Source organism: Pan paniscus, chromosome 11 (genome assembly GCF_029289425.2).
Source record: "Pan paniscus chromosome 11, NHGRI_mPanPan1-v2.0_pri, whole genome shotgun sequence".
Lineage (NCBI taxonomy): Eukaryota > Metazoa > Chordata > Mammalia > Primates > Hominidae > Pan > Pan paniscus.
In genome coordinates this window covers 119,212,567-119,236,258 of record NC_073260.2, presented here as the reverse complement: position 1 = coordinate 119,236,258, position 23,692 = coordinate 119,212,567, and the positions used below count along the sequence as shown (strand labels likewise).

The window sequence follows — 23,692 nt, the reverse complement described above, 5'->3', positions numbered from 1 at the left end:
ATGTATATCTTTAGCATGAAGGTTAAAAGCCAAAAGAGTCAAAAATAATAACTATAATAAGTTGTTAAGAAGCACATAATTTTTGAGTATATATTTGTACATCTGTATTTATTAAGTATATACTTATCATTGACATATATATGTATATATGTGCAAATAACATCTTTAGGACTTTCTTCTGCTTTTTTGTTATTACTTTTTTATTGTTTTCATTTCACTGATTTCTCTTTTTTTTATTACGCTTTAAGTTCTGAATGTACAGGTTTGTTACATAGGTATACACATGCCATGGTGGTTTGCTGCACCATCAACCCGATATCTACATTAGGTATTTCTTCAAATGCTATCCTCCCACTAGCCCCTCACCCCCTGAAAGGCCCTGTTGTGTGATGTTCCCCTCCTTGTGTCCATGTGTTCTCATTGTTCAATTCCCACTTATGAGTGAGAACATGCAGTGTTTGGTTTTCTGTTCCTGTGTTAGTTTGCTGAGAATGATGGTTTCCAACTTCATCCATATCCCTGCAAAGGATGAGCTTATCCTTTTTTATGGCTGCATAGTATTCCACGGTGTATATGTGCCACATTTTCTTTATCCAGTCTATCATGGATGGGCATTTGGGTTGGTTCCAAGTCTTTACTATTGTGAATAGTGCCGCGGTAAACATACATGTGCATGTGTCTTTATAGCAGAATGATTTATAATCCTTTGGGTATATACCCAGTAATAGGATTGCTGGGTCAAATGGCATTTCTGGTTCTAGATCCTTGAGGAGTCACCACACTGTCTTCCACAATGGCTGAACTAAATTAGAAATACATAATGTAAAAATACGTAAATTGTGAAATCAAAAATATAAATGAGGAAGTTTAAAGTCTAGAGTTGTTGTATGGGATTGAAATTAAGTTGCTATCAACATAAAAGAGTCTTATAACTGTAAGATGTTTTATGTAAGCCTCACAGTAACCAGAAAACAAAAGATAATAGCAGATACACAACTGATAAAGAGAAAGGAATCAAAACAGCACCACAGGAAAACATAAAATCACAAAGATAAACAACAAACAAAGGATCTATAAAATAACCAGAAAACAAGTAACCAAATGGCAATAGTAACTCCTTACCTATCAATAATTACTTTGAATGTAAATGGATTAAATTCTCCAATCAAAATACATAAAGTAGCTGAATGGATAAAAAACCAAGATTCAACTATGTGCAGCTTACACAAAATACACTTTAAGAACACACATACCCTGGGAGGCTGAAACAGGAGAATTGCTTGAACCCAGGAGGCAGAGGTTGCAATGAGCTGAGACTGCATCATTGCACTCCAGCCTGGGCAACAGAGTGAGACTCTGTCTTAAAAAAAAAAAAAATAGCTGGGCTACACTGAGAACGAAGAGCTCTGAGGGAGAACTGGCCCTACTAGATATTACACCCTATTTTAAAGCCTATATAGGTAAAGCAGTTGGTATTAGTACGAGAAAAAACCGCACACACATTGTAATCAGTCAAAAGATGGTATTAAATTGAAAGAAAATATTTGCCACATCTATTACAAATACAAACAATGGTTCTAACATACAAAGACCTTTTTAAAATTGAGAGGGAAAAGACCAAAATTCTAGAGAAAAATGGGTAAAAGACACAAATTAGGCAACTTGCAAAAGATGTAAATTGGTCTGTGAACATGTCAAAAATGCTCAGTTGTATTTATAATAAGAGAAATGCAAACTAAAACCACACTAAGATACCATTTCTTACTCATTAGAATAGCAAAAATTTTCAACTTAATACACTGTTGACGAAGTGTGGGAGAGACACTCATATATGCCAGTGGGGTGGTGGGAATGCAAAATCGTACGACCCTTTTGGAGGAGAATTTCACAGTATTTAACAAAACTATGTGTGTGTGTGTGTGTGTGTGTGTGTGTGTGTGTGTATACACACAGTTAGAAATAGTAGAGACAGGGTTTCACCACGTTGGCCAGGCTGGTCTCAAACTTGTGACCTCAGGTGATCCGCCTGCCTTGGCCTCCCAAAGTACTGGGATTTACAGGCATGAGCCACTGCACCCAGCCAAAATTTCTGGATTTAAAAAATTATTTGCAACATTATAATAAGATGACTTCACCTTGCCATTTTTATTTTCTCCCTCAGTGAGTGAAGTCAGGATAGACAACATCCCTTTTTTGTTCCTCCTACCATGAACAAAGTAACAAGAAATAGCTGGTTGGAAAAATGAACATCTCGTAATAATATGAAATACATTTAAAAGCCTTCTATTTCCTATACCTCTTGGTGGTTTTTTTCTATGGGTACTGTGAAATATGTGGATTTTTAAAAATAGCTCTAGCAGTTAAATGATGCTGTAAAACCCCAATATGGTAAGTGTAAATAATTCTAACAGTAATTTCCTGTTACTGTACCTTTCAAAGAAGTTTATTCTATAATTTAGTAAGGTCTCTTAACATTAATGTTTTTACTCGGCAACAGATATGGACCTTCTCAAAGAGAATCACAGAACAAGAGAATTAACAATCTTAATTTTTTTCTTACCTATTGGTAAGAAAATGAGCTGTGCTGCTCATTTTCAACCTTTTGGATCCAGAAATTCTGTTACTTGTTTGTAGTTTTTGCTGAGGATTCTATTTTTTTAAAATAAGCTGGGAACAGGATCAGCTAACTCAAGGAATTAAGTAATTTATTTCTAACAATGTTTAACCATTTGCTGATTTAAAGTTGAGCTACTATTTTTTCTGGGTTGATTCCAAAGAGGATAGATTTCCGTTTTAAAGATTTTTAAGATTGGCAATAAGAAAAGGGTCAATCAAATACAAATCTGTGCCCTCATGGAAATGAACACTGAAAACTATACCCAGATGTTTGATGATCTGGGAAGAAAAGCCTCTTACCTTATAGTGAGATATATTCTCCTTCAGTTGGTGAATCTCTAGAAATGACCATCTCCCTAGCCCAGCATTCTATCTAGTGTTGCTATTTTTATCATTAACACCAAGTTTCATACACATCCCTTTCCTAAGGAACTGTAAACACGTTCACTACAAGTAACCTTTGGGAAGTGAAGTTTCAAAGGCAAAATGATCTAGATTTTTTGATGTGGTGACTAAGATTTCTTTAATTCCTGGGAAGCAAAAGCAGGAAGCCTACATGACTTCCTGATGAACTGAGGGTGAGCAGGGAAGGCAGAGGAGGCAGACATATTTACCAGTTACTAACACAGCTATTGAGAAAAGAACAAGACGAATGGCTCAGGTGCAGGGAAATGAAGAACGAGGGAGAAAACATGAACTGAATGGAACTTTCCATGAGGATTTTTTATGAGAAGTTTTTTTTAATGTAACTTTTCGTTTAGCAAAAATTCAAATATCAGATGCTATAAACAAAATTCACCATCCTCTAGTGGTAGTTAAATTCATGCACAAATACATTAAGCTGACAAACTTTTACTAGGGTTTGGGAAAAGTTACCGATATATGCTATAAATATATGAAACTATAAAATGAATCTTCTCTATGGGATCATTAGTCAGAGGCCTGATGTTAGTTTATTTACAATAATTGGCAAGCAAGCAACTCAGTGAATTACTGGTATTTCAATTCTGGACTTCAATTCAGAAGCCACTGAAATCCTGGACAGTAGTTCTGACCATCTCTCTGTGTAAATAACTTTGCAGAATTATGGAGCAGGACTCATTAAGAAATAAGAATAACATTCTTTATGAAGTCAGAAAATATGGATTCATGTAGTCGAAAATAATAGAAGAGCAGGTGAAAAAAGCACCTTTAAAGATGTTCTTAAACTTAATTTTTTTATTTGATCAGATACCATTAAGAAATGCATTAAGGTTCATCCTCTAAGCTAACACTTTTTTTTTTAAGACGGAGTATCACTCTGTCACCCAGACCACAGTGAGGTGGCACAATCTCGGTTCACTGCAACCTCTGCCTCCCGGATTCAAGCCATTCTCCTGCCTCAGCCTCCCAAGTAGTAAGGATTACAGGCGCCTGCCACCACATCTGGCTAATTTTTGTAGTTTTAGTAGAGATGGGGTTTCATCGTGTGGGCCAGGCTGGTCTAAAACTCCTGACCTCAGGTGATCCACCCTCCTCGGCCTCCCAATGTGCTGGGATTACAGGTGTGAGCCACCACACCCGGCAAACCTAACACTTTTAATTAAACTTTACAATTCTGAAAGAATCTCTCCAGTGAATTTTGGACACTAACAAGGACACAACAAAATGATTTATTTTTTAATTTTTTGAAACAGGGTGTCACTCTGTTGCCTAGGCTGGAGTGCGGTGTCATGATCTCAGCTCATTGCAACCTCCACCTCTCAGGTTCAAGTGATTCTCCTGCCTCAGCCTCCCAAGTAGCTGGAACGACAGGTGTGTACCACCACACGCAGCTACATTTTGTATTTTTAGTAGAGATGGAGTTTCACCATGTGGGCCAGGCTGCTCTCGAACTCCTGACCTCAGGGGATCCGCCCACGTCAGCCTCCCAAAGTGCTGAGATTATAGGCATGAGCCACCATGCCCAGCCACACCAAAATAATTTAAATGAAACATTTTCACATATGAAAAGTTATTTTTAGTATTGCATTTAAAGACTCTTTATATTCAGAGGGCATTTAAAAATACTAAATAAAGACATTTTAAGAAGGGCAAAAACCTAGCAGAAAATAGTTTTCTCTTCTAGCTAGTCTGTGCTGGAAGACTGGGTAGAAATGATGCATTTTATCATTATCATCTGAATGTAACAGATGGAAGCCAGCTATGGATAAATCTACAACTACAACAAAGACTGGAACAATTTATCTCATCAAAATTAGGCAGTACTTCATTTTCAGTGAGTTGAAGAATCAACATGATTCTCATCTTAAAATTATACACTTCAATGTGATTCATACTTCACAGTAACAATAAAGGCAAACATAAGACTATTCTTCTACTAAAGCAGAATTTTTGAAAATCACAGTTTTAACCAAAAGTTTAAATTCCAATCTTACTTTCTCATATAAGTAAATTTTGATGCTGGAAGCAAATATTTTAGTGGTAAGTATGAATGTGAAGGCTACAAAACAAAATTGTAGGCTTCCTACTAGTGGCAACAGATTGAACCAACCCATTAGAAAATGAGCTCATGGACTTTCTTCCAGGTAAGATCAAAGAAGTCAGTGTGCTTATTACTTCATCTTGCACATGGCTTTCCCCTCATTTTATTCACGTTTTTATTCAAATACTTCTTTCCCAAAGACAGCTCTTCCCTGACTCTCCATTCAGCCTTAATGTTCATCATAGCACTTAGCTCGATTTACACTTTGTATTTCTTTAGATACTGTCTGTCATTTTTACTAAATGTAGGCTGTATATGAGCAGTGACTGAGCACAATTCTGTGTCCCGATCACCTTAGATAAGTGTCAATCAAATATTTGTTGAAAAAAGGAAGGAAATAAGGCAGGAAGGAAGGAGGGATGGAGGGAAGGAGAGAAAGAAGGGATGGAGGGTGGGGGGAAGCAATGGAGAAAAAGAGGAAGAAAAAGGAGGGAAGAGGGGAGGGAGGGAAGAAGGAACGAAGCAAGTAAGCAAGCAATGGTCAGTGGCTTAAGGTATCAGCCTAAACACATGCACTGTGGCTAAGGAAAAAGGAGAAAGCAAGAACACTGCAAGCAGCTGTCCCAGGTGCTGCCCTCATGTCACTGAATTTACAGAGCATAAAGATACAGGGAGCATTGGCTGCCCTTGGTGTCAGCTGTGCTAAGTACACTCGAGTTTGTGAGCTTGTTCCTCTTGTCTATCTCTAGCTTTGAGGCAGCCCTGAGAACGATGGTCACTTTCTTCTCCTCCTTATTTCTTTTTATTTCAAAACTAGAACAGGAAGGTATAGAATTTGAAGGAGGACATAGCTGAGATCTGTGCAAATATGAACTTTGTAGCTTGGTGCCCAAATCCGAATGGATGGGTACAGCAAAGCCTGAACCACACTGAGGACTAGAGCAGGTAGATTAGGATATCAGTGGATGGACAGCAAAACGGGAGCAGACAATGAATAAGGTCCCTTACAAGTGGGAGCTTCTCTTTGTGACTCTGGGAAAGCTGATAGGGCAGCAGCTGCACCCTTACCACTCAGCCACCCCAAAAGGAGAAAAATCAGGGGTGGGTTACCCTCCAGCAGTGCTTTACTGCTCAGATTTAGGAAGGTGAGAAACCTGCTGCCCAGTCATAGGACTGCAGCATGCCAGGGACCCTCCAGAAGCAATATGCTTTTAATCACAGATGAAAAGTATTTAATAGTTGCGGAACTACATAAAAACAATGACAAACGATCCAAGGAGAGAAGTTATTTCTGTTAAGCCAACCAAGTGACACAAGGTTTTGCCTGGAGGAAGGAAAACAGAGAAGCAAGCTGTGATCTTCCCTTTTTGTAGCAAGTGTTTTGAATCTCCTTGGAGAAGGAAGTCCACAGAGAACAATTTGATTTCTAAGTGAGTAATAATTAGATGCTCTAAGTTTTCAATTTGATAAAGCTACAAACGTCCTGGCATTTCTTCTCCACTGCACCCCAACCCACAATAGAATATGGGGGTATAAAGCCTTTGGGATCCTCTCACTGGAGATGTCCATATCTGAGATACCTCATTTTACATCATAAAGCTTTGAGGAAATTATATCATGTTTAAAGACTTTTTAAAAGAAGGCGCCACATGATGTTATAATATTGGTAGCATTTTACCACCAAGTAGTGATGGGGTCAGAACAAGTCATCCCAAAATAGGCCACTTTGATGTATTATTTTGAGCTAAAAGAAACTGAGAACCAGTCAATGCAGAAAAAGCACTTCGCCTCCCCATCTGCTTAAAGTATAATTTCCCATTTGTAAAGGACATTTTTATTAGTAAATGTATCTACCTTTGCCAGAAAGAGAGTTACTCATAGATAACTTTTTCTCACCGGAGAGACTTTTATCTGCATAGCAAGGTAACCTTTATTCACCACACATTTCCTCCTCCCGCCTTCCCACATTTCGTCTCTACCACTCCCCAGTACCCCCAAATCCTTATTCCTATTCCTTACTCTAGCTTAAGATAGTATCTGTCTCAATCATCTGGCTGCTTCCTGGAGTCTCATATTTTGGTGGGACTCCTGTGCATATGTGAGTAATTAAATATTTTTTCTCCTTTTAATCTGTCTAATGTCAATTTAATTCACAGACCAGCCAAGAAACCTCAAAGGGTACACAGAAGCAATTTTCCCTCTCCTACAGTAGTTTCCCTCCTGATAAAATATATGAAGAAAACAAAATCCTTGCCATTATTATTTCACCTTATATCACTTCTGTCTGAAGATTACTTGTTCTTCCCTTTTATATGGCTCAATAGGCAGATTTTTTTCCCTTTTCTTTAGAGTTGTGCATTTTTAGGGTGTCCAGTCCTTGCAACTGACTGTTCTCGAATATGAAAGCTCTAATTGCTGTACTAATTAAAGGTACACAGCAACAAACTATTACTTAGACATGAATTGATTTTCAGAGGTTTTAAAATATCTAACCTAATAGAATTTCCCTTACTTGTACTAATGTCTTTAAATATGCAAATGTTTAAATACTAAAAATATATGCAAAATATGGAATTAAAATACACAGGCCAGGCACGGTGGCTCATGCCTGTAATCCCAGCAATTTGGGAGGCCGAGGTGGATGGATTCACTTGAGGTCAGGAGTTCAAGACCAACCTGGCCAACATGGCTAAACTGCGTGTCTACTAAAAATACCTAAGGTTAGCCAGGTGTGTTGATACGTGCCTGTAGTCCCAGCTACCCAGGAGGCTGAGGAAGGAGAATCACTTGAACCCAAAGGCAGAGGTTGCAGTGAGCCAAGATCACACCACTTCACTCCAGTCTGGGCAACAGAGTAAGACTCTGTCTCAAAATAAATAAATAAATAAAATATGTAATTCCAATCAGCTCTTAAGGTGGTGGTAGTCATTTTTATTGTTATATGTGCAAAAAAAATCACCAATATTTGTGGGTAGATTAGCAGTTACTAATGTTAAAGTGCAGGGTCTACAGCTGAAGTTCTCCTTGTGTTTTTTACTTGTTTATGTACATTAAAAAGAAAATATATAATCACAGATAGATCTTCCAAGAGAGGAAAATTACGCATAATCCCCACTCAATATAACTTCTAATACTCAGAGGTCTTCAAATTCAAAATTCCCTCAAAACAAATGTGGCTTCAAATTGTGGGGTGCATAACTGAAAATAATCATTTTACATTATAATTTGACATTTAAGTCATGTAAAATGATTTAAAAATCAGACCAAGTGTAAAATAAATTCCAATTCCAATGACATAATCCTATTACCATAATGAAATAAATCCCTAACCTGATGGTCCCTGTATTTCTAATTTGTCTTTGGTAAATATACTTGAACTGAACCTAACCAGGAATTTAACATCATAAACCTACCAAACAGATTCAAAGATAACACAAAATTTGTGTTTACTGAACATCCAAATATTTCTTCTTCTAAGAAAAGCACTGAGTAAAATAATTTGAACCACCAGAACATAAAAATATTATAAAAGTACGCAGCCTTGTCTTTCCACCTTTATATCCTCATTGAATAGTACTGAGGCTGGCGTATTGTTATTGTGTAATAAGCATTGAATAAGTAAACCAGTATTATTCTCTTTGGGGTTCTATCCTTAGCATAAACAAAGGTGAAGACACAAATAAAAAACTCAACATATTCAATTGCACCGCTATTCAGCCATATGATGTAATTCCAACGTAATTTTTCCAGAAATATTCTGAGGCGTTGCTTTGCAAATTCATGCCTAAGTGTAAGGATAAGTGTAGGAGAAGTGGGGTGTTGGGAAACTTTACCCTCAAAAACCCCAGAAACCAAGTTAGATAAGATCTTAAGACAGTTGGCTTAAAAATAATAATATAACATTTTTACTTTAAAATTTTATTTTTTAAGGAAAAATAACTGCTATTGCTGGCCTTAATTATTACTATTATTTTGTGGGGACAGGTGGCCGATAGGGGAATTTAAGGCTGTCATTTGCAAGTATACAAGCTTAGTGTTCCATTACCCAGTCTACACAAGACACAGGACTATAAGCTCAAGTCACAGAAACTATTGGAAGTCCATCAAAGACATAAAGAAATAAGAAAGGCAACAAGAATTTTAAAAATAGGAAAGGCTGGAAAAAAAAACCTAGATTATGCTTTTCTAGAAAACTGCATTAATTTGTTCACATTAAAACTTTGTCTAACACTATTTTGTTTTGTACGGCACTCAGAATGAGGTAAGTACACAACAGAACAAACAAGAGAGCTTAATAAAGCAATAGAGAGAATTCGTAATTAAGATTGTTAACCTCTAGCACAGTTCTATGGCCTGTATCACAGAGAAAGATTAGAAATGACTACAATATACCAAATAAGCTTCACAGATGAACAGGAAGACTCTGTCTCAAAAAAATATTTTTTAAGCAGAGCCTTCCATCTAAAAACAATATATACTACTTATAAATAAAATAAACCAGCATTATTCACTTCGGTTTGATGTAAATTTATTAACTGTTATATGAGGAAAATGGGTATTCACAAGCCAATATCATCTTAATTTATGTTCTAGGTGAAGACAAGGGTTGTAGTTCTATAACTTCTTTAAGGTTGCAATATCTATATCTGAAAGGTGACATCAATTTTTTTTTTAATTTTTCCTTCCCAAAGGCAATGTCAAGGGAACATCAATTCTATTGTGGAAGCAGCTTCTCTGTTGTAAAATCCATGTAACACACTGGAAAGTTATTTTCTCTTTAGTCAATAGACACTTGTCTCATTTCAAGTGTGGATTTTTTTAAATTACCACAGTTATAATGAAGTCTGACCCAAAAATTTAATTTGTAATTATGGCATGTATTAAAGCAGTTTAGGAGCATCACATTCAATCTAAAATTGCTAGAAACCTTGTTACAGTTTAATAAACAATTATTTTAAAATGTACCTTTTTAGTGTTCCTTATAAATGCAGGTTTCTGTTAAATTTTTTAAAATTGTTTATAACAAAAACACAGACATACCATTATTTTGCTTGAGTAGTGTCAACGGTAACCTCAAGGGATGAAAAGGCACCCAGGGGCTGACAGTAGCAGGAAACCATTAACTCTTTTAGGCTAGAAGGGGAAGAAGGAAACAGTATTAACCAGATCCAGTGACAGGTGGAGCCAATGAAGTGGTACTGCCTAAAAGGATCTGTGGCTTAGGAACCCACTGCCATAGCCAGACCACAAACCTAAACTCACTGTCTCCCCACCCTAAAGACTCCTGCTGGTACCCAGACTGGCTGATCTCCATCAGAAGCCAGGGTGTGGGAGCCTGGGAAATGCAGTGTGGAGGGTCAGACTCAGAGCATAGGGCAGTGATGGACAAGGAAGAGCAGGGTATGGAGGAGCCAGGTGGGGACAAGTGGGGAGGGCATTAAACAGAGAATGCCCAGGTCTCCACCTGATTTATGTCAAATAGTGATCTGAATCAGCATGACAGACTATTTTTAGCGTTCTTGTTTAAATCAGTTTCAAAATTTTTATAAAGTGTAAAAGGAGGACAGGAAAATTAAGTCCTTAATGTTTTTTAAATTTAGGAAGAAATGATGGTTAGCACAAATCAGAATTAGTTGTAAAGTAAATACCAAGTATTGAAATAGAAGGCAAATGTCTTGACAAGAAAAAATTGAAAACAGAAATGAGGAAGGGGCATTAAAAATATAAAATAAAAAACTGGTCACTTCCAAATGGCCCAATAGGAACAGCTCCAGTCTGCAACTCCCAGTGAGATTGATGCAGAAGACAGGTGATTTCTGCATTTCCAATTGAGGTGCCTGGTTCATTTCACTGGAACTGGTTGAACAGTGGGTGCAGCCCACAGAGGGTGAGCTGAAGCAGGGCGAGGTGTCACCTCACCCGGGAAATGCAAGGTTGGGGAGGATTTCCCTTTCCTAGCCAAGGGAAGCCATAACAGACTGTAGCTGGAGAAAGGGTACACTCATGACCAAATATTGCCCTTTTCCAACAGTCTTAGCAACCGGAGACCAGGAGATACCCTCCCTTGCCTGGCTAGGCAGGTCCCATGCCCAAGGAGCCTTGCTCACTACTAGCGCAGCAGTCTGAGATCGACCGGCCACGCTGCAGCTTGATTGGGGGAGAGGCATCCACCATTGCTGAGGCTTGAGTAGCTCACAGTGTAAACAAAGAGGCTAGGAAGCACAAACTGGGTGGAGTCCACCGCAGCTCAACAAGGCACACCAGCCTTTGTAGACTCCACCTCTAGTGGCAGGGCATAGTAGAACAAAAGGCAGCAGACAACTTCTGCAGACTTAAACGTCCCTGTCTGACAACTCTAAAGAGAGCAGTGGTTCTCTCAGCATGGCATTCGAGCTTTGAGAATGGACAGACTGCCTCCTCAAGCAGGTCCCTGACCCCTGTGTAGCCTGACTGGGAAACACCTCCCAGGAGGGGCTGACAGACACTTCAAACAGGCAGGTGCCCCTCTGGGATGAAGCTTCCAGAGGAAAGATCAGGCAGTAATACGTGCTATTCTGTAGCCTCCGCTGGTGATACCCAGGCAAATAGGTTCTAGAGTGGACTTCCGGCAAACTCCAACACACCTGCAGCTGAGGGGTCTGACTGTTAGAAGGAAAACTAATAAACAGAAATGAATAGCATCAACATCAACAAAAAGGACATCCACACCGAAACCCCATTTGTAGGTCACCAACATCAAAGACCAAAAGTATATAAAACCGCAAAGATAGGGAGAAACCAGAGCAGAAAAGCTGAAAATTCCAAAAAACAGAGCGCCACTTCTCCAAAGGATCACACCTTCTCAGCAGCAAGGGAACAAAACTGGACAGAGAATGAGTTTGACAAGTTGATAGAAGTAGGCTTCAGAAGGTTGGTAATAACAAACTTCTCCGAGCTAAAGGAGCATGTTCTAACCCATCCCAAGTAAGTTAAAAACCTTGAAAAAAAGTTAGACGAGTGGCTAACTAGAATAAACAGTGTAGAGAAGATCTTAAATGACCTGATGGAGCTGAAAACCATGCCATGAGAACTTTGTGACGCATGCACAAGCTTCAATTGCTGATTCGATCAAGTGGAAGAAAGGATATCAGTGATTGAAGATCAAATTAATGAAATAAAGCGAGAAGACAAGATTAGAGAAAAAAGAGTGAAAAGAAATGAACAAAGCCTCCAAGAAATATGGGACTACGTGAAAAGAACAAATATACGTTAGATTGGTGTACTGGAAGTGACGGGGAGAATGGAACCAAGTTAGAAAACACTCTACAGGATATTATCCACGAGAACTTCCCTAATCTAGCAAGGCAGGCCAACATTCAAATTCAGGAAATACAGAGACCACCACAAAGATACTCCTCGAGAAGAGCAACCCCAAGACACATAATTGTCAGATTCACCAAGGTTGAAATGAAGGAAAAAATGTTAAGGGCAGCCGGAGAGAAAGGTCAGGTTACCAACAAAGGGAAGCCCATCAGACTAACAGCGGATCTCTCGGCAGAAACCCTACAAGCCAGAGGAGAGTGGGGGCCAATATTCAACATTCTTAAAGAAAAGAATTTTCAACCATCAGATAGAATTTTCAACAATCAGAATCTCATATCCAGCCAAACTAAGCTTCATAAGTGAAGGAGAAATAAAATCCTTTACAGACAAGAAAATGCTGAGAGATTTTGTCACCATCAGGGCTGCCTTACAAGATTTCCTGAAGGAAGCACTAAACATGGAAAGGAACAACCAGTACCAGCCACTGCAAAAACGTGCCAAATGGTAAAGACCATCAACGCTATGAAGAAACTGCATCAATTAACAGGCAAAATAACCAGCTAACATCATAATGATGGGATCAAATTTAAACATAACAATATTAACCTTAAATGTAAATGAGCTAAATACCCCAACTAAAAGAGACAGACTGGCAAACTGGATAAAGAGTCAAGACCCCTTGGTGTGCTGTATTCAGGAGACCCATCTCATGTGCAAAGACACACATAGGCTCAAAACAAAGGGATGGAGGAAGATCTACCAAGGAAATGGAGAGCAAAAAAAAAAAAAAAAAAAAAAAAAATGCAGGAGTTGCAATCCTAGTCTCTGATAAAACAGACTTTAAACCAACAAAGATCAAAAGAGACAAAGAAGGCCACTACATAATGGTAAAGGGATCAATTCACCAAGAAGAGCTCACTATCCTAAATATATATGTACCCAATACAGGAGCACCCAGATTCATAAAACAAGTCCTTAGAGACATATAAAGAGACTTAGACTCCCACACAATAATAATGGGAGACTTTAACACCCCACTGTCAATAATAGACAGATCAATGAGACAGAAGGTTAACAAGGATATCCAGGACTTGAACTCAGCTCTGCACCAAGCAGACCTAATAGACATCTACAAAATTGTACACCCCAAATCAACAGAATATACATTCTTCTCAGCACCTCATTGCATTTATTATAAAATTGACCACATAATTTGTAGTAAAACACTCCTCAGCAAATGCAAAAGAACAGATATCACAACAAACTGTCTCTCAGACCACAGTGCAATCAAATTAGAACTCAGGATTAAGAAACTCACTCAAAACTGCACAACTACATGGAAACTGAACAACCTGCTCCTGAATGACTACTGGGTAAGTAACGAAATGAGGGCAGAAATAAAGATGTTCTTTGAAACCAATGAGAACAAAGACACAATGTACCAGAATCTCTGGGACATTTTAAAGCAGTGTGTAGAAGAAAATTTATAGCACTAAATGCCCATAAAAGAAAGCAGGAGGGATCTAAAATTGACACTCTAACATCACAATTAAAAGAATTAGAGAGGCCGGGTGTGGTGGCTCACGCCTGTCATCCCAGCCCTTTGGGAGGCCGAGGCGGGCAGATCACGAAGTCAGGAGATCGAGACCATCCTGCCTGACACAGTGAAACCCCATCTCTACTAAAAATACAAAAAATTAGCCAGGCATGGTGGCGGGGGCCTGTAGTCCCAGCTACTCTGGAGGCTGAGGCGGGAGAATGGCATGAACTGGCGAGGCAGAGCTTGCAGTGAGCCAAGATCACACCACTGCACTCCAGCCTGGGCGACAGAGCAAGACTCCATCTCAAAAAAAAAAAAAAAAAAAGGAAGAAGAATTAGAGAGGCAAGAGCAAACAAATTCAAAAGCTAGCTAGCAGAAGGCAAGAAATAACTAAGATCAGAGCAGAACTGAAGGAGATAGAGAGACAAAAAAAAAAAAAAAACCTTCAAAAAATCAATGAATCCAGGAGCTGGTTTTTTGAAAAGATCAACAAAATAGATAGACCACTAGCAACACTAATTAAGAAGAAAAGAGAGAAGAATCAAAGAGATGCAATGAAAAATGATAAAGGGGATATCACCACTGATCCCACAGAAATGCAAACTACCATCAGAGAATACTATGAACACCTCTACGCAAATAAACTAGAAAATCTAGAAGAAATGGATAAATTCCTGGACATGTATACCCTCCCAAGACTAAACCAGGAAGAAGTTGAATCTCTGAATAGACCAATAACAGGTTCTGAAATTGAGGCAATAATTAATAGCCTACCAACCAAAAAATGTCCAGGACCAGATGGATTCACAGCCAAATTCTACCAGAGGTACAAAAAGGAGCTGGTACCATTCCTTCTGAAACTATTTCCATCAATAGAAAAAGAGGGAATCCTCCCTAACTCATTTTATGGGGCTAGCATCATCCTGAAAGCCTGGTAGAGACACAATAAAAAAAGAGATTTTAGGCCAATACCCTGATGAACATCGATGAGAAAATCCTCAATAAATCATGCTACTATAAAGACACATGCACACATATGTTTATTGTGGCACTATTCACAATAGCAAAGACCAACCCAAATGTCCATCAATGATAGACTGGATTAAGAAAACGTGACACATATACACCATGGAATACTATGCAGCCATAAAAAAGGACGAGTTCATGTCCTTTGCAAGGACATGGATGAAGTTGGAAACCATCATTCTAAGCAAACTCTCACAAGAACAGAAAACCAAACACTGCATGTTCTCACCCATAGGTGGGAATTGAACAATGAGAACACATGGACACAGGGTGGGGAACATCACACACAGGGGCCTCTGGGGGGTGGGGGACTGTGGGAGGGATAGCATTAGGAGAAATACCTAATACAAATGATGAGTTGATGGGTGCAGCAAACCAACATGGCACATATATACCTGTGTAAGAAACCTGCACGTTGTGCACATGTACCCTAGAACTTAAAGTATAATAAACAAAGAAAAATAAATAAATAAACTGGTGCGACCTCTTTGGAGGGCACAATTTTGCAGTATCTATTAATATGAAAAATGTATTTATCCTTGACTAAGTAATTCCCATTCTAGAAATGTGTATTATGAAAATACTTGCACAGTATGCAAATGTATACAAGTATAAGGGTGTCCATTGTAGTATTATTTGCGTTAATGAAAAAAATGGGATGAAGGCAAATGTCTATTATAAGAGATAGGATAAAAAATTTAGTGTATATTCATATATTGAAATAAGATTAAGTCAATTAAAAAAACAAAACTGATCTACATGTGTGGAAATGAAATTATTTCCCAATTTAATTTGTTGAAATTTTTAAAAGTAAGACTCACAGTGGTGTGCAGGTGTACTCCCTTTTTTATAAGGAAAGATGCATATATGTACATATGTTTGTATGTGCAGAAGTAGACTGGCTTTCATTTTTATACGCTTTTGTACTCTGAAGCTTTCTGTATGAAGTGCATGTATTACTTTTTCAATAAAAAATCTAATCAATAAAAGATTTTTAAAAATTGAATAAAGAAATTTATAGGACAGACCAAACCCTAGCAGAAAAAATAGTATTGTCCCCTGGATAATTGGTGCTGGAAGCCTGGCTAGAAATAAGGTTTATTTTGTTGAATTTACATCATTATTGGTCTCAATGTAACACATGGAAGGTGGCATTAGATAATTTTAAACAGACAGCAGATTGGAACAATTTATTTCACCAATACTTGATGCTTTGTTATGGAGCAAGTTGAGGGGTCACTGAATGTGCTTTTTTTTTTTTTTAATGTGATACAGTGTTTCACTCTTGATGCCTAAGCTGCAGTGCAATGGTGCAATCTCAGCTTACTGCAACTCCCAGGTTCAAGCGATTCTCCTGCCTCAGCCTCCCGAGTAGCTGGGATTACAGGCGCACACCGCCACTCCTGGCTAATTTTCTGTATTTTTAGTAGAAACGGGGTTTCACCATGTTAGCCAGGCTGGTCTCGAACTCCTGACCTCAGGTGATCCACCTGCCTCGGCCTCCCAAAGTACTGAGATTTCAGGCATGAGCCACCGCGCCCGGCCATGATTCTCATTCTTAATGTTGTACACTTTGAAGTGATTCATACGTCACAGTAAGGATAAAGGCAATGATAATATTCTTCTACTAAAACACAAGAAAACAAGATCACAGTATTAACCAGAAGCTTAAAATTTAATCTCATTCTATGTTCTCTATTGAGTAAACTTCTATCCTGGAAGCAAATATTTTAGTGATGCATATGAAGCGGAGGACTACAAAACAAAATGGCGGACTTCTTATTAATGGTTACAGATAAATCAACCCATGAGAAAATGCGCTCATGCACTTTTCTTCACATAAGATGAGAGAAGGAAATACCATTTCTCTGGCCTCTGCCTGTTCATAGGTTCCGCCTCATCCTACAACACTAATAAAGAAGAAAAAGGAGAAGATTCAAATAAACACAATCCAAATGATAAGGGGGATACTACCACTGAACCCACAGAAATACAAACAACCATCAGAGAATACTACAAACACCTCTATGCAAATAAACTGGAAAATCTAGAAGAAATGGGTACATTCCTGGACACATACACCCTCTCAAGACTGAACCAGGAAGAAGCTGAATCCCTGAATAGACAATGAGTTCTGAAATTGAGGCAGTAATGAACAGCCTACTAACCAAAAACAGCCCAGGTCCTGATGGATTTACAGCTGAATTCTACCAGAAGTACAAAGAAGAGCTGGTACCATTTCTTCTGAAATGATTCGAAACAACTGAAAAGGAGGGACCTCTCCCTAACTCATTCTATGAGGACAGCATCATCCTGATACCAAAACCTGGCAGAGATACAACAAAAAAAAGAAAACTTCAGGCCAATATCCCTGATGAACATCGATGCAAAAATCCTCAATAAACACTGGCAAGCAAAGTCCAGCAGCACATCAAAAAGCTTATCCACCCCAATCAAGACAGCTTTATCCCCAGGATGCAAGGTTGGTACAACATACACAAATCAATAAACGTGATTCATCGCACAAACAGAACTAACGACAAAAACCATATGATTATCTTAATAGATGCACAAAACACCTTTGATAAAATTCAACATCGCTTCATGTTAAAAACTCTCAATAAACTAAGTATTGAAGGAACACACTTCAAAATAATAAGAGCCATTTATGACAAACCCACAGCCAATAGCATACTGAATGGGCAAAAGCTGGAAGCATTCCCCTTGAAAACCAGCACAAGACAAGGATGCCCTCTCTCACCACTCCTGTTCAACATAGTGTTGGAAGTTCTAGCCAGGTCAGTCAGGCAAGAGAAAGAAATAAAGGGTATTTGAATAGGAAGAAAGGTCAAATTGTGTTTGTTTGCAGATGACATGGTCCTATTTCTAGAAAACCCCATTGACTCGGCCCAAAAGCTTCTTAAGTTGATAAGCAACTTCAGCAAAATCTCAGAATACAAAATCAAATTTACAGACATTTGATGGAGGAGATTAACTTGTCATTCAACTGTATTTCTTCTATAAATGCTGGGTAAAATGCATGTGTATATACATAGATGGAACCAGTAAAATAGCAAGTTGATAGCTATGTCAATTTACTTTTCTAACAAGTGTTCATACTATTTCAGTAATTTTGCTTATAGAAATAGTAAATTCTAAAGAAGTGAACATAAGGTATGTTCCCTCATTATACTATTTCTTCTGTAATATATGATATGGATGTTTGTTCTCTCCTACATTATGTCTATACGTTTTTCTCCTTAAAAAGTAACTTAAGTTTTATGGCCACTAGAACTGAGATCAGAACCAGAGACTGAAAAGTACTTGAGTTCCCTTCAGACTCTGCTAGGAAAAAAAGAAATTAAAAAGGAAAAAAAATACTTGAGTTTATATGACTTCAACTAAATTAAATTGGTTTAGTGTCCAAACTGATGGTTTGCAATGAGTAGTTCAATATGAAACAAAAACCTTTTGAAATCTATTAGGAAAGTTCAAGTTGTATGGCTTTATGTATATCCAATCTAAGAGTTAATATCAATAAAAACATTTTGGTCCATTTCATGTAACTGTTGTTAGGTGCTGTATTGTTATTATGTATGGTTAAAGAGGCAAAGGTTTTATTGTAATTTTAAGTTAACAGCATTAAAAAGAATCAACACAATTATACTGTTAATAAAAAGACAAAAAGACTTCAGCATAGAAAGTGTCATTTACAGAAACTACAATCATACAAAGAATATTTTCTTACACACCAAATGAAAAATCTAAACATTAATAAAGGTTTCTTATATTCTAATAATTAGTGGGACCTGACAGAAGCATCAGTGAAATGTCATCAAGACTATGTGTGAAAATTAGACGAGATGTGCACAATTAGCTTCATCTCAGCAATAGTTAGCAAGAGATCTTTTGGTACAACCAATTAGGCAACATTTCTCAAACAGTGCCACGTAGGGTTGTCTCTTTTTTTGAGAATGAGTATCCAAGCCTAAGTATTTTAATTCTGAAGGATTGCTGTCTGCGGCTTCACTTTGCCTATTGCGAATAAGTTTCTTAAATTCTTCAAAGCTAAGATTGGAATCCTTTAATGCAGGTACATACTGTTGTAGCTCTGGTAACGATGGTTGCCTCTCAGATAGGGCTGCCTTCAGCTCCGGTGGCAAATTAGCAATGAATTCCAACATGATAATTATAGTTTCTGTATCTTTGTTGATGAAGGATGGTACAATTTCTGTTAAGTTTAAAAAAAAAAAGTGTATATGAAGGCGTATTCATGTCAAAGAGCATTCAGAAAAACTGTGAATGTTTGCATACACAAAGAAAAGAAAGCATTGCCTCAATATAAATTAAACATTGAAACACAAAAGCATCCTAATATCTAAACACTTAGCTTTCTTACAGTTGGACACCTTAAAGTACCATAATTTTACCAAGGCTCTGCTTTACCCCATTGGTCCTCTCTCGTCTCTCTTCATGATCCCCTCAGTGCTTTTATCATAGTACTTTTGACTCTCCCTGACATTACTCTGTCATCTTTCTGAAGTCATGTAAGTCACTGAAAACAGTTTGGCCACAGATAGTGGTCATTTTCTTGGATTCTTCTTACTTAACTCGTTTTCTTCCATTGCTAAGCTATGATTTCTGATATTATGAGATGTAATAACAACGCTTGAAAAAGATATTATTTTAAGCTACTGAATGTTTCATGGTGGGAATTTACTCCTGGAGGATAAAGTTAAAGAGGCAGCATTTCCAACACCTGTAATCTAATCAGCAGGAGAAGGAAATCTCTGATGTTCCTTAACCATCTATTTAACAATTTGTCTTCCCCAGAGTAATTACTCCAAATCAATAGTATTTTATATGAAAGAGAGAAGTGGGTTAAAAGATCACTAACCAAAAATCACTGATTTAAGAAGAGACTCGTATCTGCTGTGGAGTATGTGTACTGACTAATGTTTTCTGTCTGATGTTTGTTCCAAGGCTGCAGATCATGCACTATGCAAGATCTGTGTGATTCCTAGGAAGGGCCTGTTCTTACACAGCAACCCAGGCTGGCCAAATGTGAAGGCTGGGACTTGGGCTGGGAACCTGCTGGACACCCAGCTGACATCTTCCTCCATCTTTGTACCCATTCAGCTCAGTTGAACATTCATTACCTGTTTTTGTGTCTCTGGCACTGCCAGTTAAAAGATATAAATTTTTAAAAATGTTTCTTGCTCTCAAAAAACTTACAGTGAGCTAAACTCTCTCCTAACCTTAATTATCCTAATTATACAATTTAAGAGTTTTATTTCACAGAGAAATAAGAAACACTGACAATGTTTAAGTTATAGTGTAAACTCAGATCAGGTCTTGCTGCTCTTCTTCTTGGACAGGAAAACTATCCAATACCAAGGCATTACTCTTGAAATAATGAAAAGAAAGAGAAGAGAGGAGTAAATCTAAGTGCGGGAGGCAGACACCTGGTTAACCACTGATGCCTGCTGATCAGAGGAAACCACGACCCTTCACCTAGACAGCGGTAGTTCTGGGGCTGATCATTTCCTGAGTTTTGTGGCAAGAGACTCAGTTGTTCTCCTTTTACCAACAACAAACTTCAACAGTTGGAGTTTGACAGAGGAATAAAAAACAAAACAAAACAAAACAAAAAACCTGTAGTATTTTGTCTTTGCCCCTAACACTCTCGCTCTTCCACATTCTAAACTGGAAATGACAGATGAGAATTTATATCATTTTTGGTTAAATGACAGGTTTTGGCATTTTCCCTCATTAAGACATCCTAAGTTTAATTCAATTTCCTCATAAAAACGTCTCTGTGCTCCAACCTAAACTGTCTGTAGTTGCAGTCTTATTAAATGCTGAAAAAAGCTGATGGTAATTTTCTATATACTTAAAGCCAGTTAAATGAATCAGCCAAAACAGTTATAGATCGTATTCAGTTTATTCATAGGCTGTGTGTTTTGAACTTTTATTAAAATTATATTTTTAAACCTGTTTTGAAATATTTCATAATCCATAACACTTTTAGCTATGGAACCTAGGCTCAGAGAAAATATTCTGTCTGAATTCATACAAATACCCTTAATTCACTGTATTTGGGATGCAAATCTTACTGAAATAGATCTCTGGTTTAAAGCGTATCTTATTTTTAAAAGGGATGCAGTGAATATGATTTTGGCACACATTGTAAGATAAAATGGTTATCTAACAATGTAATAATGTGAAAGCAAGTAGCAATTACCTAACAGTATAAGTCTGAAAACTCATATTAATCACAAATTACTGACATGTACTTCCAAAGCGATTCCTACCTAGTAACGGTAAACATTTATCTTAATCCCCACATGCAGGCAATGTTTTCTTAGGTTACTTTCAGTTAAATTATACTGCATAGCAATAAAGAAAATTCTTTAAAAATACTTTGAAATCTCATGTCTCTTCTAAAGAAATAAAAGTGTAGCTAAATATCTATATACAAATGTGCTTAATGATTTTCAGCAACAATTTAGAAATAAACTAAATATCCACCAAAGAATCTTTAAGTTTATGTGGCAGATTTATGACAAAAATACTACACAGGAATTTCAAATTGTGTTTTGGGATAATAACAATGTGAGAAACTGCTCAAAGTATAATGGTGAGTGAAAATGCAAAAGATATATACATATACCTATCCAAATGTTAACATTTCTTTCCACTTACTTGTTTAATATAATTTCATTTTCTCATAAAATTCACATATACTTTTCCAAGTCCTTAATATCTACGAGTGCTTCTCATTTTTCACCCTGCATTAATGTACATTTGTCTTTAATATGAGCATTACTATTTTTATAGTCAGAAAATGTGGAATAATAAAGCAAATGCAATGCAATCTGGTCTTCTCTACTTTTAATCACTAAATTCCTAGACGTTGTGGTATTTTTGTACTAATGTTATACAAAAGTCATGTAAAAACTGCCATTAAATAAACTCTAACAATGTAGAAAAGTAAATAACTTTAGAAGCATATTTTAAATCTCATAAAAGAGAAGTAAATGTATTTCTGTTAGAGTCATTTATATATAGTATATGCATATAGCCTATAAAATTTAGCTGTGGTTTATCATAAATTACTTGTTATATTAATACAAAACAGTATTTGCAACTGCGGTTACTTTCTCTGAATTTAATATGATCCGTTACACTTCTTAGACTAGTATATACCTCCATGAGTTTCCACTGCTACTTTATAAATACAAAAATATTTTTAAAAGCCATTTCAGATTGAGCTGTACTCAACTCTAAGAGCTTGCTTTTAAAGCAAACCCACTGCAGCTTCCAAATGCTTGAAAGCATCAGTAGGGTCTTCAGCTATGATGGTCTGAACGGCCTGCTTTCCTTGTCTCTGGTCCTCTTGAGTTTCTCCTAAAGGCATTCAAGCCTTTCCTTTCTCTTCCATCCCCTGTCTCAGAGATGAACTTCAATACCCAGATCAAAGAAGTGGGAGGTCAGACTCTTTCCTTTGGGATTTTCTGTTTGTTTATTTTAAAGAACGTTTCCAATGGCAAAGGCCACAGCCCAACTTCCGGACTAGGAGAGTCATTAAGTGTAAGGCCCTTCCTGTCTTCCCATCACGGGACCCTCACAGAGACCTCAGAGCGTTGCCCCGTCCTACAGGCGCGCAAACAGGCTTGATAACTAGCGCACCGCCTCAGTGTCCCCTTTCCTCTCTATCCGAGAAGCCCTGTTCAGGTGCCCCCACCAGCACGCCCGCTGTCTGGCCGCCTGGCCTTCCTGTGGGGTGCAGGAGTGCGCCCGGCCTCCTGCGGGTCTCCGGGCAGCGTCACCTCCTCTGAGGCTTCCCCTCCCTTTCCACCCCGTCGCTCTGACTGCCTTACGGAAAGGGCACCAAGGAACTCTCGGGGGAAGCAGCTTCCTGTTCTCAGCGCTTTCCCTCCGTCCGGTGAGATTCCCAGTGAGACTGTTTGAATAAAATCACCTGGCAAAGGAAAAGCCCAAACTTTAGGGACCGGCCACGGCTGAGCAGGAGCTGAGCGGTGGCAGCCAATGAGATCTCGAGTCGGACGTGCAGGCCGCCGTTCCAATTGGGCGGCCGCCCCAGAGTAACCAATGGGAAGTGCGGGAAGGCCGGGAGGGGGCGGGAGCTCTCACCTGCCACTGGTCTAGGTGTCTGAGGAGCATCTTCCTGGCTCAGAGACCTTTTGCTCCAGGTGCTCATGCCGCAAATGGCAATCTGCGCGCGAACTAATTCGCGGCCGCATAATTTAATAACTTCGTCCATCCATGAGTCCGCGACTGCTCTGGGAAATTGGTTCAGTAGTAAACAGACTCCTAGCAGGTGGAAAAAAAACAGGCGAGGCATCCTGGGCCTGGTCTCTCCTGGAGGTCTGGGTGTTGCAGCCTTTCAGGACTGCAGCTGCTGTGGCCTACAGACCTGGGCCTGTGTGCCTGTCCCGGGCTTTAGGCTGCTTTCCCTACCGGGCTCAAGGGGTCTTTTGTATCCCTTGGGCTATCACTCAGCTTTTAAGGCAAGAGTGCCAGCTCCACCCCTTTCCCACACCCCTCCACAGAATTTTCTCCTTCAGCTCTTGTTCTGCCTCTCCGCCCTTCCTTCATTTGCCCATTCCTCTGTCCTTGGTCCTTTTACAGTTTTGTTTTTCGCTCTTTTGTTACCCTGAAGCAACTTTGTATACTTAGGTAAAGTTATTTTAGATATGAAGGCTTTCTTTTTACATAC

General features: G+C 38.4%; 2 protein-coding genes across 5 annotated transcripts in view; both read right to left on the bottom strand.

The window, feature by feature from the left end:
• The window catches only part of RLN2 (relaxin 2), a 32,993-nt gene extending 17,920 nt beyond the window's left edge, over positions 1-15,073 (bottom strand). For both annotated transcript variants that reach the window (XM_063594496.1, XM_034967109.3), the window contains exon 1: positions 10,121-15,073. The gene's annotated coding sequence lies outside the window, so the exon portion shown is untranslated. The remainder of the gene's footprint in view (positions 1-10,120) is intronic.
• Positions 15,074-17,970: 2,897 nt separating this feature from the next.
• Positions 17,971-23,490, bottom strand: LOC100982570 (prorelaxin H1). 3 transcript variants are annotated; one of them, XM_003823374.5, is made up of 2 exons: positions 23,107-23,490; positions 17,971-19,180 (listed from the first exon to the last, which is right to left on the bottom strand). In XM_003823374.5, the coding sequence occupies exons 1-2, from the start codon at positions 23,315-23,317 to the stop codon at positions 18,834-18,836; spliced, it is 558 nt and encodes a 185-aa protein (XP_003823422.2). In that variant the 5' UTR covers positions 23,318-23,490; the 3' UTR covers positions 17,971-18,833. The 3 variants fall into 3 exon arrangements, with proteins under 3 accessions (XP_003823422.2, XP_034823006.1, XP_034823005.1); XM_034967115.3 differs by lacking the exon at positions 23,107-23,490 and adding an exon at positions 22,934-22,975; XM_034967114.2 differs by lacking the exon at positions 23,107-23,490 and adding an exon at positions 22,833-22,845.
• Between the last annotated feature and the right edge of the window lie 202 nt (positions 23,491-23,692).